Raw genomic sequence first — 12,854 nt, forward strand, 5'->3', positions numbered from 1 at the left:
CTGGGATGAGAGGGCGATTATAATTTCATTACTACTATATAGCTATGGGTTGTCATCTAATACTTTATTCACGGTCTTGCGCAACATCCGCGCTTTTTGTTCTCCTTTCGCACTCGACTGAGGGGGTACAAAGTTTCATGCTCCCACAGAAGGGCGGACAACGAACAAAAGTCAAGCCCCAGTAGACAGTCATGCGTATTCTGATCTAACGGAGGTTGCGCTCGATGGGACTCAGCTGCTAATGAGGCGACTATATTGCTATGAGAAATGAGGCAGAGAGTTCAGGGTTGTTGGCTATTGTTATCGCGTCCCAGGCTTTGCGCGGTGGTGGAAATTCATAAGACCGTCATGCATTCATGTACGGCATGCGACTGTCGAAAACAGTAAATAGTACGTGAAAGCATTTATGGTGTCAAATACGGACACGGTGTCCGACAGGATCACTTGTAAATGGGCGAAGGTAAGTTTGAACCTTTAAGCGGAGTTTGAGATTTTTGACAGTGCAGAATATTGGCTTGTTGTGCTGGGTCTGAGAATAATTCAATCCTATCTATGGGTTTGCTGGAACGTCACGCTCTATTGGTCGACTGAATGTCCAAGACGTGCAGTACCAAGCCCTTCTCTTTTAATAGCATTTTAGCGATTCACGATTCCACCTTTGCCAAGAAGTAAAACATTTTTTGGCGAAGCACGAAGGTGAAAAAAACTCCTCGAAACTATCTGAAGATATCAATGGTATTGTAAGGTGTCTCGACCAGAACCCGGGAGGCTATTTTCTCCTTCTCACGGTTTAACGGTACCGCTTGGTCGGCACTACCGTATAACGAGCCCATTGTGCGGAGCTGTAAAGCACGACGGATTAGTGACGAGAAAAATGTTTAACTTTTGAGTAGAGTGACCGAGGTTACCCTCACGGCTGTAAGTTTCCCCTTGCTTCCTCTGACAGAAGCATTAACAATGCTAAGGATGATACTAGGCGGATTGTTGCGAGATGTTGTGGCCATAATTCGGTACGGTCGATACAGGAGAAAAGTCTGAGCTCGTCAGAAATAATCTTTCCATGTGAACACTGGCACAGCAAGATGTGTGAGGAGTAAGACAGCTACCTTCAAGAAGCCATCAAGCCTTTGGTAAACATATAGCACGTCATGTGGCAATGCATATTTTTAAGGGGAAAGTGTGACAACATTGCTGCATTCTTTCATGGGAAGCAAAGGCGTGTTTTTAAAGAAGATGAAGCTTCCGCTCGGCGTCAATTCTGTGCTTCAGATAGCCTAACAGCAGGAGGTGGACGATGCAGGCTCATAAAAACCTTAACGTAGCCACGATTTAGACGAAACGTTTTTGCATCGCTGATAAGTTTTGAAAGAAATGTTAACTAAACCACAATTGTCGCTTCTTCGGAGCGCCCGTTGAATACTTGCACCGCTTTGCGCTTTAGTGAATACTTGCCGGTTATAGTACCGACTCAGCGTGGAGTAGTGCTCCACGATAAGAACAACAAGTACATAATTCTATACAGGCACGTGATCTGGCCGGCCAAGAAGAATAAATATATTGTTCAGTGAGCGATACGTACTGGCGGTATACCATGTATATGTGGACAAACCCATATGTGCGCGCGTTTGAAGCATGGCTGAGCGTCAAAGCTTCCCACAATTTTGAGCGCTTTTGATCAGCCTGCCGTTTCCACACAGTCTATAAGTATAGACGCTGCATATAAACTGCTAAAAGACATATCCGGCCATACCAGCGTAATGGCTTTTGTATACAAAATGGCTCATCTCACTGCTGACATGGCTTGCCGAGAGTCATTGTAGTGGATAGAAATTAATTAGTGATTTACATCAAACACTGCTTAAGGTGTTACGGAACCAAAAATGCATATGTAAACCGATTACCTTTCGCTAATAGATCGCCAGTAAATTTTGCGAATCGCATTGCGACTGATATCCGACGAAGCATTTGGCGTACTAACTTGAAACCCAGGCTCCCAATTGCGCTTCTGTTAGGACGCACAAACGCAACATCTTGATCTGTACTCTTAAAGTAGAAGTTTTCTCTGTGCAAGGAGCTCGGCAATCCTGTAGCAACTCATCTGTATCTACCCAGTGTTTTGTGTGTTATTATACACCATCATAGTAATATATTTGAGTATTTATGATCTCCCTCGGACAATTCTGTAGATCCTATATGCGCAAAATGGCTGCTTACCATCAACAATAAAAATGCCCATTTGGATAGGTAGCGAGATGCTAGTAGTGTATGAGGTCTATGAGTCCCACCCACCTTACTTTACGAACCATATACTAATCATGATACTTATCATTATGCTGTTACTTTCTTGGACTTTTTACGCTTCTCTTTAAGTGCGAGGGGTAAAAAAGTAGTGTGTTGGTACACCATAATAATTTGTGTTGTGCTGTAATATGAATCGCAACACACTTTGGTATGCTATTTAGAGAAGGCTTGTTGCCGCAGTTGGTCACGAACATGCCCTGGTGACCGAGGGCATGTAATGTAGCAAAAAGATTAAACAGAGGTCTCAGCCTCACAAACCGCATGTTTCCACAAGCTTTGTAAAAAACAAAGCTCACGCTAACCTGACTAAAGTAGACCTACTCATCCGCACTTTCCACAGCTTCGTGCTACATCGGTGCTTCTCATTACTACACTTGTCTCACGCTCGTACACAAGGTGGTCGAGAAACTGTGTCTGTATCACGATGATCTGGCACGTGATCCCATCATACAGAACGGACGAGAATATTTGGTCAGCTATGCAGTAATATATAATATAGCATTAATTCTAACGCTGGTGGTCTGTTTCCTTCTAGAAGTATGCGTGATATCTATCGTGGAGTTATGGTTAAGCATCTGGTGTTTGTTACAAATTACGTGTATACAAATTGAGCTTTATAAGCTAAAGGACAGATTGCAAAAGATGACGATAGCCCACAAATTTCGCTCAATTCCTTGAACATGTTAGTCCAGAATCAATTTCTGCATGCGTGGATCGACATTACACTCACGTGTAACATTCATACTCGAAACATAGATCTAATACGCCCCGTCTCCACATATACTCCATATCTGAAGAACTAATTTAAAGTTACAAAGTCTCTCTGCCGTCACATGTAATCTGTCTGAAATGCTAATTTACTCATATTTCTGGCAACCAGCCTCGCCTTTCACGACATGTTGTGATGCTTGATGTGCAAGATTTGATTTGTCGCATGAATATCAAATACTTATGTTGTCCAGAAACAATTTGAGATTGTCTGCTATGCTTACTTATAGAAGAGACCGAAACGACAAGAGTTATAAACATGAGAGCATAGTAAAATTCAATACGATTGTGCTATATTTTTGGTATGATTAGGACCTGACCTTTGTAAGTTGTTGATTTGTACAGTAAGGTCCTTTACATACAGCATTACAACGCGGGTAGAATCGTGATACCATGTGTTAAACATTGGCTTAGGGCTTGTTTAACATAAACAAAATCCTGACGCAATTGATTCGAGCCGATCTCATGCCGACTCATCGTCTATTTGCGTCTTACGGATACCGCAACAAAAGTCAAGGTTTGTCATTTCTCGATTCGCTTTCTATTGACTACTCGCTTTCCACTCTTGATTCTTTTTGAAGTTAGATCAGAATGAGACCTTTTGCTACTGTCAGTGCTACTGTCGCTGTGTGCGTCTTGACCAATTTCAGAGGTGTTTCGGCTGGAGCATTACAAGGGTCCAACGAGCCACAATGGTCCTACCATCCCGGCAATTCAATGGTGAATTGCAGCAGTTGGGCTGACGTATGGGAATCTTGCGGTGGTAAAAGACAATCACCTATCGACATCGTTTCGGAGAAAGTGTTGACAGCCGGCCCTGAGTTTCCTCTCATCTTCACCGGAAATTGCCCTCACTTCAGTTTGTCGGCACCCCACGAGCCTCTTGAGTGTGACGTTTTCAGAGGTAGAATAACTATTGTGATCATATTTGAAATAATATATTTGAAAAAGCTAATCGCATCTGAATTCAGGCAACTGTGAGGTTTCATTAGAAAATAGCGTCTACAAGTTGGCTCAATTCCATCTGCACGCTCCCTCGGAGCATACTCTAGACGGCAAACAAAAGCACGGTGAGATCCACTTTGTCCACAAGAGCATTGATGGCGATGCTCTTCTAGTGGTGGGTATCTTTCTTGAACTTGACGCAGAGTCGGACCCATGGCTCGGCCCCTTGCTGGATACTCTTGAAAATGTTAGTTCAGCGCAACAAACAGATGCTGTTATGGTGCGACTGTAAGTTCAATTCACAAGCTCATCCATGTAGAAATTGTCTCAAAGGCGCTAACAAATTTTATTTTAATCTGCTGTGAAGGAAACCGTATGCGAAATTGATTAACACCGCATTTGCTAATGGTGGTGCTTACAACTACCCTGGTAGCCTGACTACTCCCGGGTGTGCCGAAACTGTCGACTGGTGGGTACTCAAATCCCCAATGAAAATTTCATCTATCGACTATGGCCGTCTTCACCAAGATCTGGTCGAATATGAGATCACGGACAACGGCAACAATGCACGTCCTGTTCAGCCTTTGCTAGGCCGTTCTGTCACGTATTACACGTCATAATAGCCTCACGTATCCCATATAAGCCACATATTCAAACAGTCTAAATGTAGTCTTGGTGTAATTTAATTTTTGATTTTTGTCGTGTCAACCTTGTTTGAGAACAATATTGACATGATGACGTTGCAGGTGTTCAAGCAGTGACACTGATTGCCTCCCGAACACATCACCTCATTGGTAAGCTCGAAACGTCTATAATTTGAATGTGGTGACGATTTACACTGCCCGACGGACGTCATGCTCTTTGAAGAAGTTGGTGTCTTAAATCAGATCACCAATTTCTTTTCATGGCGCCATCGTGCTCGAGCTGATCACGACTTTGAAGACGGGTGATCGTCCATGAGTTCGTCCTTAACATCCCGCTGTTGTGATTTGCCATCTTCGTTTAAAGGTCCAAAACATATCACTTCGTAACTCCACCTTTTTGCTGCCATCGTCGGTTGTCGCAGCTAAATTTTAGGCTCATGTGTAACAAATTCTACCTGCTCAAATAATTCCGCATAGTCTCCGGCAGTCACCATTGACTCTGGAGTACAGAAACCAAAATGTTCGATACATTATCAGTACCTCCTCGCAAAAGCTACTACGGAGCAACGTAAATGTCGTGCGCCAATTATCACGGACATATTAAATAGTCCTAAGCAAATTTCATGCCGATCCTCCCGGAAATATTCCATTAAGAGCATTAAGACGACCAGCCTTTCTCATAGTAGCACAATTATGTGTTGTACGACTGCCATATGTATGTGAGAATATCAAACATGCATTACTTTGCTTTTCTTGATGGACAATTTTATAAGAGATAAAGCAACAGGATCTCTGGCTTATGATTTGGTTGCTTAGTCGTACCAATATGATCCAGGTTTCTACCACATTCATTTAAAGCAATGCGTTGTTGTCGTGTTATGAACTGGAATCCTTATCAAGTCTAAGTTGTAGCTGGCTACCCAGAACTCTGCTGTCACAGGACTTATGTCTCAAGATTCGGTCTAAGACATCGGAAGACTGTCGCACATGTCCCCATGTTGGGTTTGTAGTATTGATGTTAAGTAGCCTTTTCAAAGGCAAGCTTTACATCATGCAGTGCAATGAATTGCAAATGTCTTTTCAGATTAACTTACGAAAGTAAAATATTTGGTTGCCCCCGGTAATTCGTTGACTGTTTCGCTTCCGGCACTATTGTCAAAATATCGAACAGAGTTTTCACACCAAACAATTTCGGAATGAAAAGAATTGCGAGGGGTGGGAAACACCTACAATTTGCACGATCAAAACTATCAAGATAAATTATTTTTCTGCAACATGCTGCAGTAACCCTTTCTAACCAAAATTAAAAGTGTTGCCATGTTAAGATTCCAGATACTCGTTTTTAGTGCAGGTGGAAACCCCGAAGCGAGCACATCCATGCTGCACACTGTTTGTTCTAGTCAGGGTCAACATCACATATAACAGCATCGGCTACTATCTCGCCATATTGTCATACTAAGAAGAACTCTCACCATTGTATGGTCTTCTCGGCATTTGCTGCCGGCGAGATGATCCAAAACCACAAATTCTTTTTCATTATTCATTTCAATCTTGAAAAAAAGGGGCCTACTTTAAATACTACGAACTACAAATCGGTTACACGAAGCGAGATTCTTGGTTGGATTCATCATTTCCAGCACCCATCGTTGATTTAAAACTTTTTCATGCAAAATCATGCTCTTCACGCAAAACCGGTTATGACCCTTAACGCGTTTGTGCTCCTTAAAGCACGACATTGTTCTTGAACCGCTCATGAGTTGTTTTGTACAGAGAAAAGCATTTCTGACTGTTCCAGCGTCAATCCAGGCCGGAGAGTCGATAATATAGTAGGCGGCCTGGAACTTTCGTAGCATCAAGAGTGACAAACCGCTATTGGTTCAGTGAATGGTGATTTTAATGTTAGGGTAAGTCGCTGCGTCGTATGCGACTGACTAGACATGCCAGTCGATTAGCGCTAAGGTTCAGGTCTGTGAACCGGATTCGGATTCGTTGTTTACGTGCCTCAACCAATTAGCTCGTATAGAAAAGTTATGTTTCACAGCCAATACAACCTGGACCACCTTTTGAGCGGTAGAAACGGTTTCCCATGCTTGCTTATTTCCAATAGCCAGTATCTATAAAAACGGTGTTGTACAATGATTGGCTCCTGAATCCTAGTTGAAGATATGTATATAGCTTTGGGTAAGCAGCCGCACTCAAGAGTACTTCGGTTAACCTATGTAAAGTGCTTGATGAGTCGTCATCGATAAATGTGCGTCAAGCGTGTTCACAGATCCAGCATGACTCCAGGATAGAATACTTGCCTAGATTCGAAATGGTGTATATTAGGTGCATTGCAGAAAACAGTGCTTGTCGTCAATCCAATTACAATTTGATAGCAGTATATTCTGTGAGAAGATGAAGTCGTTCACCTATCTGCCATACGGTCAACAAGACATGCATGATAAGTTTATGTCGCTAGTTTGTTCCTTAAGGATACAACCATTGACATTCAACGACAGCTAGCATTATTAGTGCGCTCAGAATGGCTCACCACTATTGCTGGTATATACACACCTTCAGAAATGCTTCAATTAGGCGTCGGTGAGAGCACACAGTAAGTCGTGTTAATTTTAATTTCAGCTTAATTAAGAAATTTGTTGGATAAAGTGATAGGTGAAGTTGTTAGATAAAGCGACATACATATGAGTGGCAGCATCTGAAACTTCATTTTCCCAATTCTATAGTAGACGCAATCATAAATATTGCAGAATTCATCCCTCATCTCGATCATAATCTTTCAGTTTTCTTAGTCCAAATTAATAAAAATCTACTGGAATTGTGCACCTAACACTCACGATGGGTGCTTGTTTGAAACTTTATTACTTTATATTTAGCGCACGATTTGTAGTACGTAAACTATACCCTCACAAATTTTAGCACAAAATTGAGCTGGTGCACTAAGGCATCTTTAAATCAAAGTGACAAAATCATATATGAAAATGTAGCATACAGGACAAAGATCACCCCTTTAAACAATTATTTTAATGACAAAACGGTTATAGGTATTTTTAATGTTGAGCTAGCATCACAAGATTGTCTCAGACCAGCGCATAATTGCTCCAAAGTTGATTTGGAGTGATAGTCTGTTTGGTTTTACAGATCCAGCCATTTTTTATCAATGACAAGCTTCCTTTAACGGAAAATAACCGACAAAACATTGAAGTCCGCTGACTAAAAACGCAAATTCTGTGATATCAATTGAAGCTAACGTAATCTTCAACTTATTAGTTCCTTTGGCATTAATCAATCTACCTCAAGATAACAGTGCTTCTCTCTCAGTAAGGATTAGTACAAATTATTTCCATATTGATATTCCACGTTACTCATTTGTACTTTACATATCAGAATTCAGCGACAAAATGAGTAATATTGCGAGTGATCTAACCGCAAAACAGATCATTTGGAGCCCACCAGACCAAAAACTCCACTCCCAAAATCTTATATCTCCAATGGCATGTATTCCACAAAAACGAGCTTTGCCAGCTTCTATTGCGTTGGTACGGACTAAAGATGATCGTCAAAAAAAAGTGACCGCTTTAAAGCGGTATGCACAGAGAGCAATTTTTTCTTCAGCGTCCTGTCAGAGCGCTCAAAAGCGCTGTTTGTTTCCAGAGTGCAGCAAAATGGCAGTAAGCAAAGGATTGTGCCGGGGGCATGGAGGTGGTCGTCGATGCCATTTTGTCGGGGGTTGCACTAAGAGCGCACAAAGTCGTAGCATGTTCTGTTGGGCACATGGTGGTGGCCAACGTTGTGAAGTTGACAGCTGCACACGTTCGCGAAAGAGTAGAAAATATTGTGCTGCTCATGTACATTTTGAAAACGACAATTACTTGAGTACCTGGAACGATCCCGATACATGCCAGGACAGTTATGTTTCAGTCTACGAACAAAACTTTCTACAATCATTTCAACAGATGCTGCCTAGACTTAGTCATGCACTTTACGTAGCGTCACTATCACCTCCAAGGTTTCCAATTCTTTTGCAAAACCGATGTGATGGTCGAAATTAATTTATTGTTTATTATCGATTAGAGCAATATTTACCTCACTTTCAGTAGGGAATGTATCTTGTCTAAGCGAACGAAAATTAAACCATTAATTGGCAATGATATTTTAGGCAAATTATTTCATGTCTACCTTGTGTCCTCATCTTAAAAATTGTTGAGTATACTGTCATATTTTGTGTGGATTGCGTCTTAAGGACACACACGTTGATATGTCAATTGTTATTTTCGCATCCTCTTTATGCTGTGGCCTGTACATGCAATCAAAAGAAGACATTTTGACTTTAAATTGCAAGTCCTGGAGTTAAGCAGCCTACTTTTGCTCCTCTCATTAAAGGTCTTAAAGTATTGAAGAATATCTTGCTACTCAATCGACACGCGTTCAGGGGATGTAGTGCGGTTGACTAGACACCAAAAATGTTGCAAGTACTTGCAAGATTTAGAAGTAGCACTTCGAGACTGTAGCCTTCACCCATAAGTATTTGCCTTCAACCTGAAACAATCGTTCGCATACGATCGTCATCGGTCTACCTCGTTGAAAGTGAAATCAGAGAGGATTACGCTACGTGGTATCAAAATTTATGGTGAGAGTGGTGCAGCAGATCATGCTGCAAGACTGAACACAATTGAGACTATATCAGCGTTTTTCTTTGTATAAAGCACAAGAACGCGACGAATTTCTGAGAGTAAGTAAAGTAACGGCATCGTGTATTTATTTGATTAATTGATAAAATTTATTCTTTCATCAGCCTACCAAGAATTTAGATTTGTGGCATTTGATTAGCACCCTAGTATAGGATGTAGGCAAAAACAGCAAATCCAGCAGCCGCAAGGCTCGAGATCGATAGTGTTACGGCGGATGAAGAAGGAGCAGGAGTAGGCGTGGTCCCACCGTCATTACTACTACCGCTACTCGAGTTGGTGTTGCTACCGTTGCTAGTGCTCGTACTAGTGCTGACGCTTTCATCACCGAGCACAGGGTCATAGTGCAGAGTCTTCGCAAAATTTGGGAAAACCCATTCGAAAAAAGTATCAGCACCAACTGTGACAACAGACGAATTGGTCACATTCTTTTCTACACCATCGAGAATGACGATGGATGGAGCGTCCATGAACATGGAATCTCCCATAGAAACACGTTGGACGGTAGTGTTTTTGCCACTGCTTGCCTGCAACTTCTTAGCCGGCTTTCCGATATCTGAGCCTTTCGGCCCTTTAGCGTCGAGCTTGATAGCAAGAGATAACGTATTGGCAAGATTAGCAAATGGCCAAATGCCCATATCCACGGTAAATTTAAGAGATCCTGCGGGCACGGACAAATTTTGACTGCCGTACAATACAGTGGCATTGCCTTGAAAGATTTTAGCGGTAAGATTGAATCCCACTGGAGTTTTAGTAGTGCCAACCTCAACTGTGGATACAAACGTCGTTGATGAAACTGAAACGCCATTGACTGTTTCCTCCGCTATGGCAGTCCAATCGCTATCTTTTGGCTTGAAAGTAGTGACTGACTCCACCTTTACTCCTTTCGAGTCCAGCTCTGTTAGACTTGTGACTGTCAGCTGCATAAACTTGCCAGTCTTGCAGTCGCCAGATGGACAAACTTCCATCTTCACACCTTTACTGTCAAAATTGGCTGCGGTCTTGATGTGATTTTTGGTCGGATCAGAGCCATGAACAGGAGCGGTAAAGTTTCTAGCCGACACACAAGGGGCACTCGAAAGAAGGCAGAGAAGCGCACAAGCGGGCGTGATGGTGATCTTCATTGCGAAAGTTGGTAGTGAAGTGGATCTATTGGCTGCTTGAGTGCTTGAAAGCGAGATTTGGAATGAACATTAACCAGCCGGACGTCAAAACTTCTAAGCGCAATCACTAGGCAAGCACAATCTCATGGTTTGATGATGGATAAGACTCAAAATTAGGACATGACATGGTACCAATAATAGCTCTCTCTCTTTCTGGGAGTGACGTTAATGCTTCTTCCCAGTCAAGTGGTTATACCCCACGAAGTAACAAGATAATTCGCTGAAGACTATTTTGACTCCAACGGTATTAGTGCCTATAAATATAGCCATTCTACTGATCATAGTTTTACTGATGACTTCACCAAGATTTGATGATAACTCAGTTAGGTCAGATATTTTCTTCTTATTACTGAGTGTTTGATAGGGCAGCTTCGTTAAAATTATCTACATTGGCGAATAGAAATGTACCTCTCCACGTTTCTGGCTAGCACGTCAAACTGGTGACGCTTTCCGTTCGAGGACAGTTGCCTTCGTTAACGCAAATCACCGACGAAAATCGTGAACAGAAATCCAGCTCGTGAGGTAGGTCTAAGGCGAACTCGATTGATGAGCAAGTGAAGTCATCAGTTGCTTTTAGATCATGCATCAAAGATGTATCAAGACTAGACCGAAGGCTAGCAGCAAAAGCTACTCCAAAACACTAACTCCCTGAAGCACATTTGAAGGCGTCGAGCTCGCGTGATGATGTGAGCACATGAAAACTGCTCAAGCAAACATGAATTTCAGTCCGAGAACAGAAAGTGCGGACATATCATCTAAAGCCAAGTTCTCACATACGAAAGTGATTTCGCACAGCGCGTTAATTTTCAAAAAAAATGATTTGAGACTTGACAGTGCACTAGAATTTCGTTTATCTGACTACCTCGCAAGCTAAAGGCTTTTTGAGAATAGAGCTGTCAGCTCAAGAAAAGAATCAGTGAATGTTGTACACCAACCAGATTGAAGATTTGCTTTTGGTGTTTAATCGGCATTTCCAATAAAAATATTTAATTGCTAGATCATGTTATCAAGACGCGAAACGTGTGCAATCAGGAAACAAAGACTTTTTCTATTTTTTTTTCTGAAACGCAAACTTAGATATTTTACTGACGATCACATGAAGAGCAGTAGTTTGAGAGATTTGTAAGCCGTCGAGTCAGCATTATCTATAGATATGGATGATATGGGACCCAAATGATTTGCGGTTGTGATAACGCCACTAGATTCGGGAGGATTGAATGGTTTATGAACAATTTGTCGGTATATCTTCCGTCGTTTTTGTCCGACGAATTCCAATAATCCAGGAACTAAATTGTGAGATCGCAAACATGTGTTTATGGATTGCGAGATCTCAGGAAGAAAAATAGAGTGCGAATCACTTACATAAATTTATAATGGCGGGAACACAAAACCTTGTGTCAAGCTTAGGTATAGTGGGGTAGTTACGATAGACAACATTTCCGACAATGGTGATGCGGCTGATTACCGGGATGCCGATCCCTCGATCTCACTGTGCAATGATTAAGGAACAGTGCATGTAGACGGGAAATCTCTGTAATGATAGGGACATTGTTGTCAATAACATGGTGATGGAACTTTAAAGCCAGGGTTGATTCATTAAAACCAAGTTTTGTCAATGCGATGACTAGCCTTACCATCGGCCCTTATTCTCCTTCGGCTTATTCTTTGCCTCTTTGTAATAATAGATTCGAGCAAAGATAAGTTTTATACTTACAGTTCAGTAAATGCATAAAGATAAACCAGCAAAGAGACGACCGAACTGGCTGCGGCGCGCTACTCATGTGCTGCAAAATCTGAATCAATGTCGATTTTTTGGCATATAAGTAAGTCACGTAGGCAATTTATTATATCCTCTGATTGTTTCAAACACCGCTTTGCATGTGCAAGTAAATGTATTATCTGTAATAGTTCTGAAACTAAAATGACAAGCGGATCTTCTAGAAATTATGATATGTGAAGTGACACGAGGAGTAAACTTTGCTTGACCTGTCCGAAGCCGACTTACAGTTAGATCAAGCGTAGGTTCCGATATGAAGAAGTTTCGGTATCTTCCGTATTAATAACGACTGGAACTTCAGAGTCGCATGGAGCCATAGTCTCCTCAATTTGCTGCTCCGGGACGTAAGTAGGTGGCGCCGTGGTTTCATACGCCGGAGTCTCCTCAGTTTGTTGTGTCTCGGATTTGTAAACCGGGGGCGGTACTGTTGCCGTCTCTGGAGTGTCGACCTTAGGTGGAGGAGTGTAAACGGGAGGCGGTACTGTTGCCGTCTCTGGAGTGTCAACCTTAGGTGGAGGAGTGTAAACCGGGGGCGGTACAGTTGCCGTCTCTGGAGTGTCGACCTTAG

At 42.0% G+C, this 12,854-nt stretch overlaps 5 protein-coding genes across 5 annotated transcripts; 3 read left to right on the plus strand and 2 right to left on the minus strand.

Moving 5' to 3' along the window:
- Nucleotides 1–3,786: 3,786 nt before the first annotated feature.
- PHALS_00960 (carbonic) lies at nt 3,787–4,634 on the plus strand (the record flags this gene model as incomplete). Its single annotated transcript, XM_024730734.1, has 3 exons — nt 3,787–3,973; nt 4,041–4,302; nt 4,382–4,634. 3 exons carry the CDS (start codon nt 3,787–3,789, stop codon nt 4,632–4,634), a joined length of 702 nt encoding a protein of 233 aa, XP_024580982.1.
- Nucleotides 4,635–7,496: 2,862 nt separating this feature from the next.
- PHALS_00961 (uncharacterized protein) lies at nt 7,497–8,799 on the plus strand (the record flags this gene model as incomplete). Its single annotated transcript, XM_024730735.1, has 6 exons — nt 7,497–7,547; nt 7,966–7,978; nt 8,046–8,244; nt 8,313–8,387; nt 8,464–8,667; nt 8,733–8,799. The coding sequence occupies 6 exons, from the start codon at nt 7,497–7,499 to the stop codon at nt 8,797–8,799; spliced, it is 609 nt and encodes a 202-aa protein (XP_024580983.1).
- Nucleotides 8,800–9,492: 693 nt separating this feature from the next.
- PHALS_00962 (uncharacterized protein) lies at nt 9,493–10,470 on the minus strand (the record flags this gene model as incomplete). Its single annotated transcript, XM_024730737.1, has 1 exon — nt 9,493–10,470. The coding sequence occupies one exon, from the start codon at nt 10,468–10,470 to the stop codon at nt 9,493–9,495; it is 978 nt and encodes a 325-aa protein (XP_024580984.1).
- A 357-nt stretch (nt 10,471–10,827) lies between these two features.
- Nucleotides 10,828–11,585, plus strand: PHALS_15361 (uncharacterized protein). Its single transcript, XM_036407616.1, has one exon. The coding sequence runs from the start codon at nt 11,204–11,206 to the stop codon at nt 11,381–11,383; it is 180 nt and encodes a 59-aa protein (XP_036263303.1). The 5' UTR covers nt 10,828–11,203; the 3' UTR covers nt 11,384–11,585.
- A 16-nt stretch (nt 11,586–11,601) lies between these two features.
- Nucleotides 11,602–12,146, minus strand: PHALS_00963 (uncharacterized protein; the record flags this gene model as incomplete). The annotated part of the gene is made up of 4 exons (XM_024730739.1): nt 11,602–11,795; nt 11,872–11,900; nt 12,000–12,040; nt 12,144–12,146. 4 exons carry the CDS (start codon nt 12,144–12,146, stop codon nt 11,602–11,604), a joined length of 267 nt encoding a protein of 88 aa, XP_024580986.1.
- Between the last annotated feature and the right edge of the window lie 708 nt (nt 12,147–12,854).

The sequence above is a fragment of the Plasmopara halstedii genome, assembly GCF_900000015.1.
Source record: "Plasmopara halstedii genome assembly, contig: Scaffold_1211, whole genome shotgun sequence".
In the NCBI taxonomy this organism is placed as follows: Eukaryota; Oomycota; class Peronosporomycetes; order Peronosporales; family Peronosporaceae; genus Plasmopara; species Plasmopara halstedii.

Excerpts from the sequence above, each read along its gene's own strand:
- PHALS_15361 (XM_036407616.1), top strand. The coding sequence starts at position 11,204 with ATGAAAACTGCTCAAGCAAACATGAATTTCAGTCCGAGAACAGAAAGT.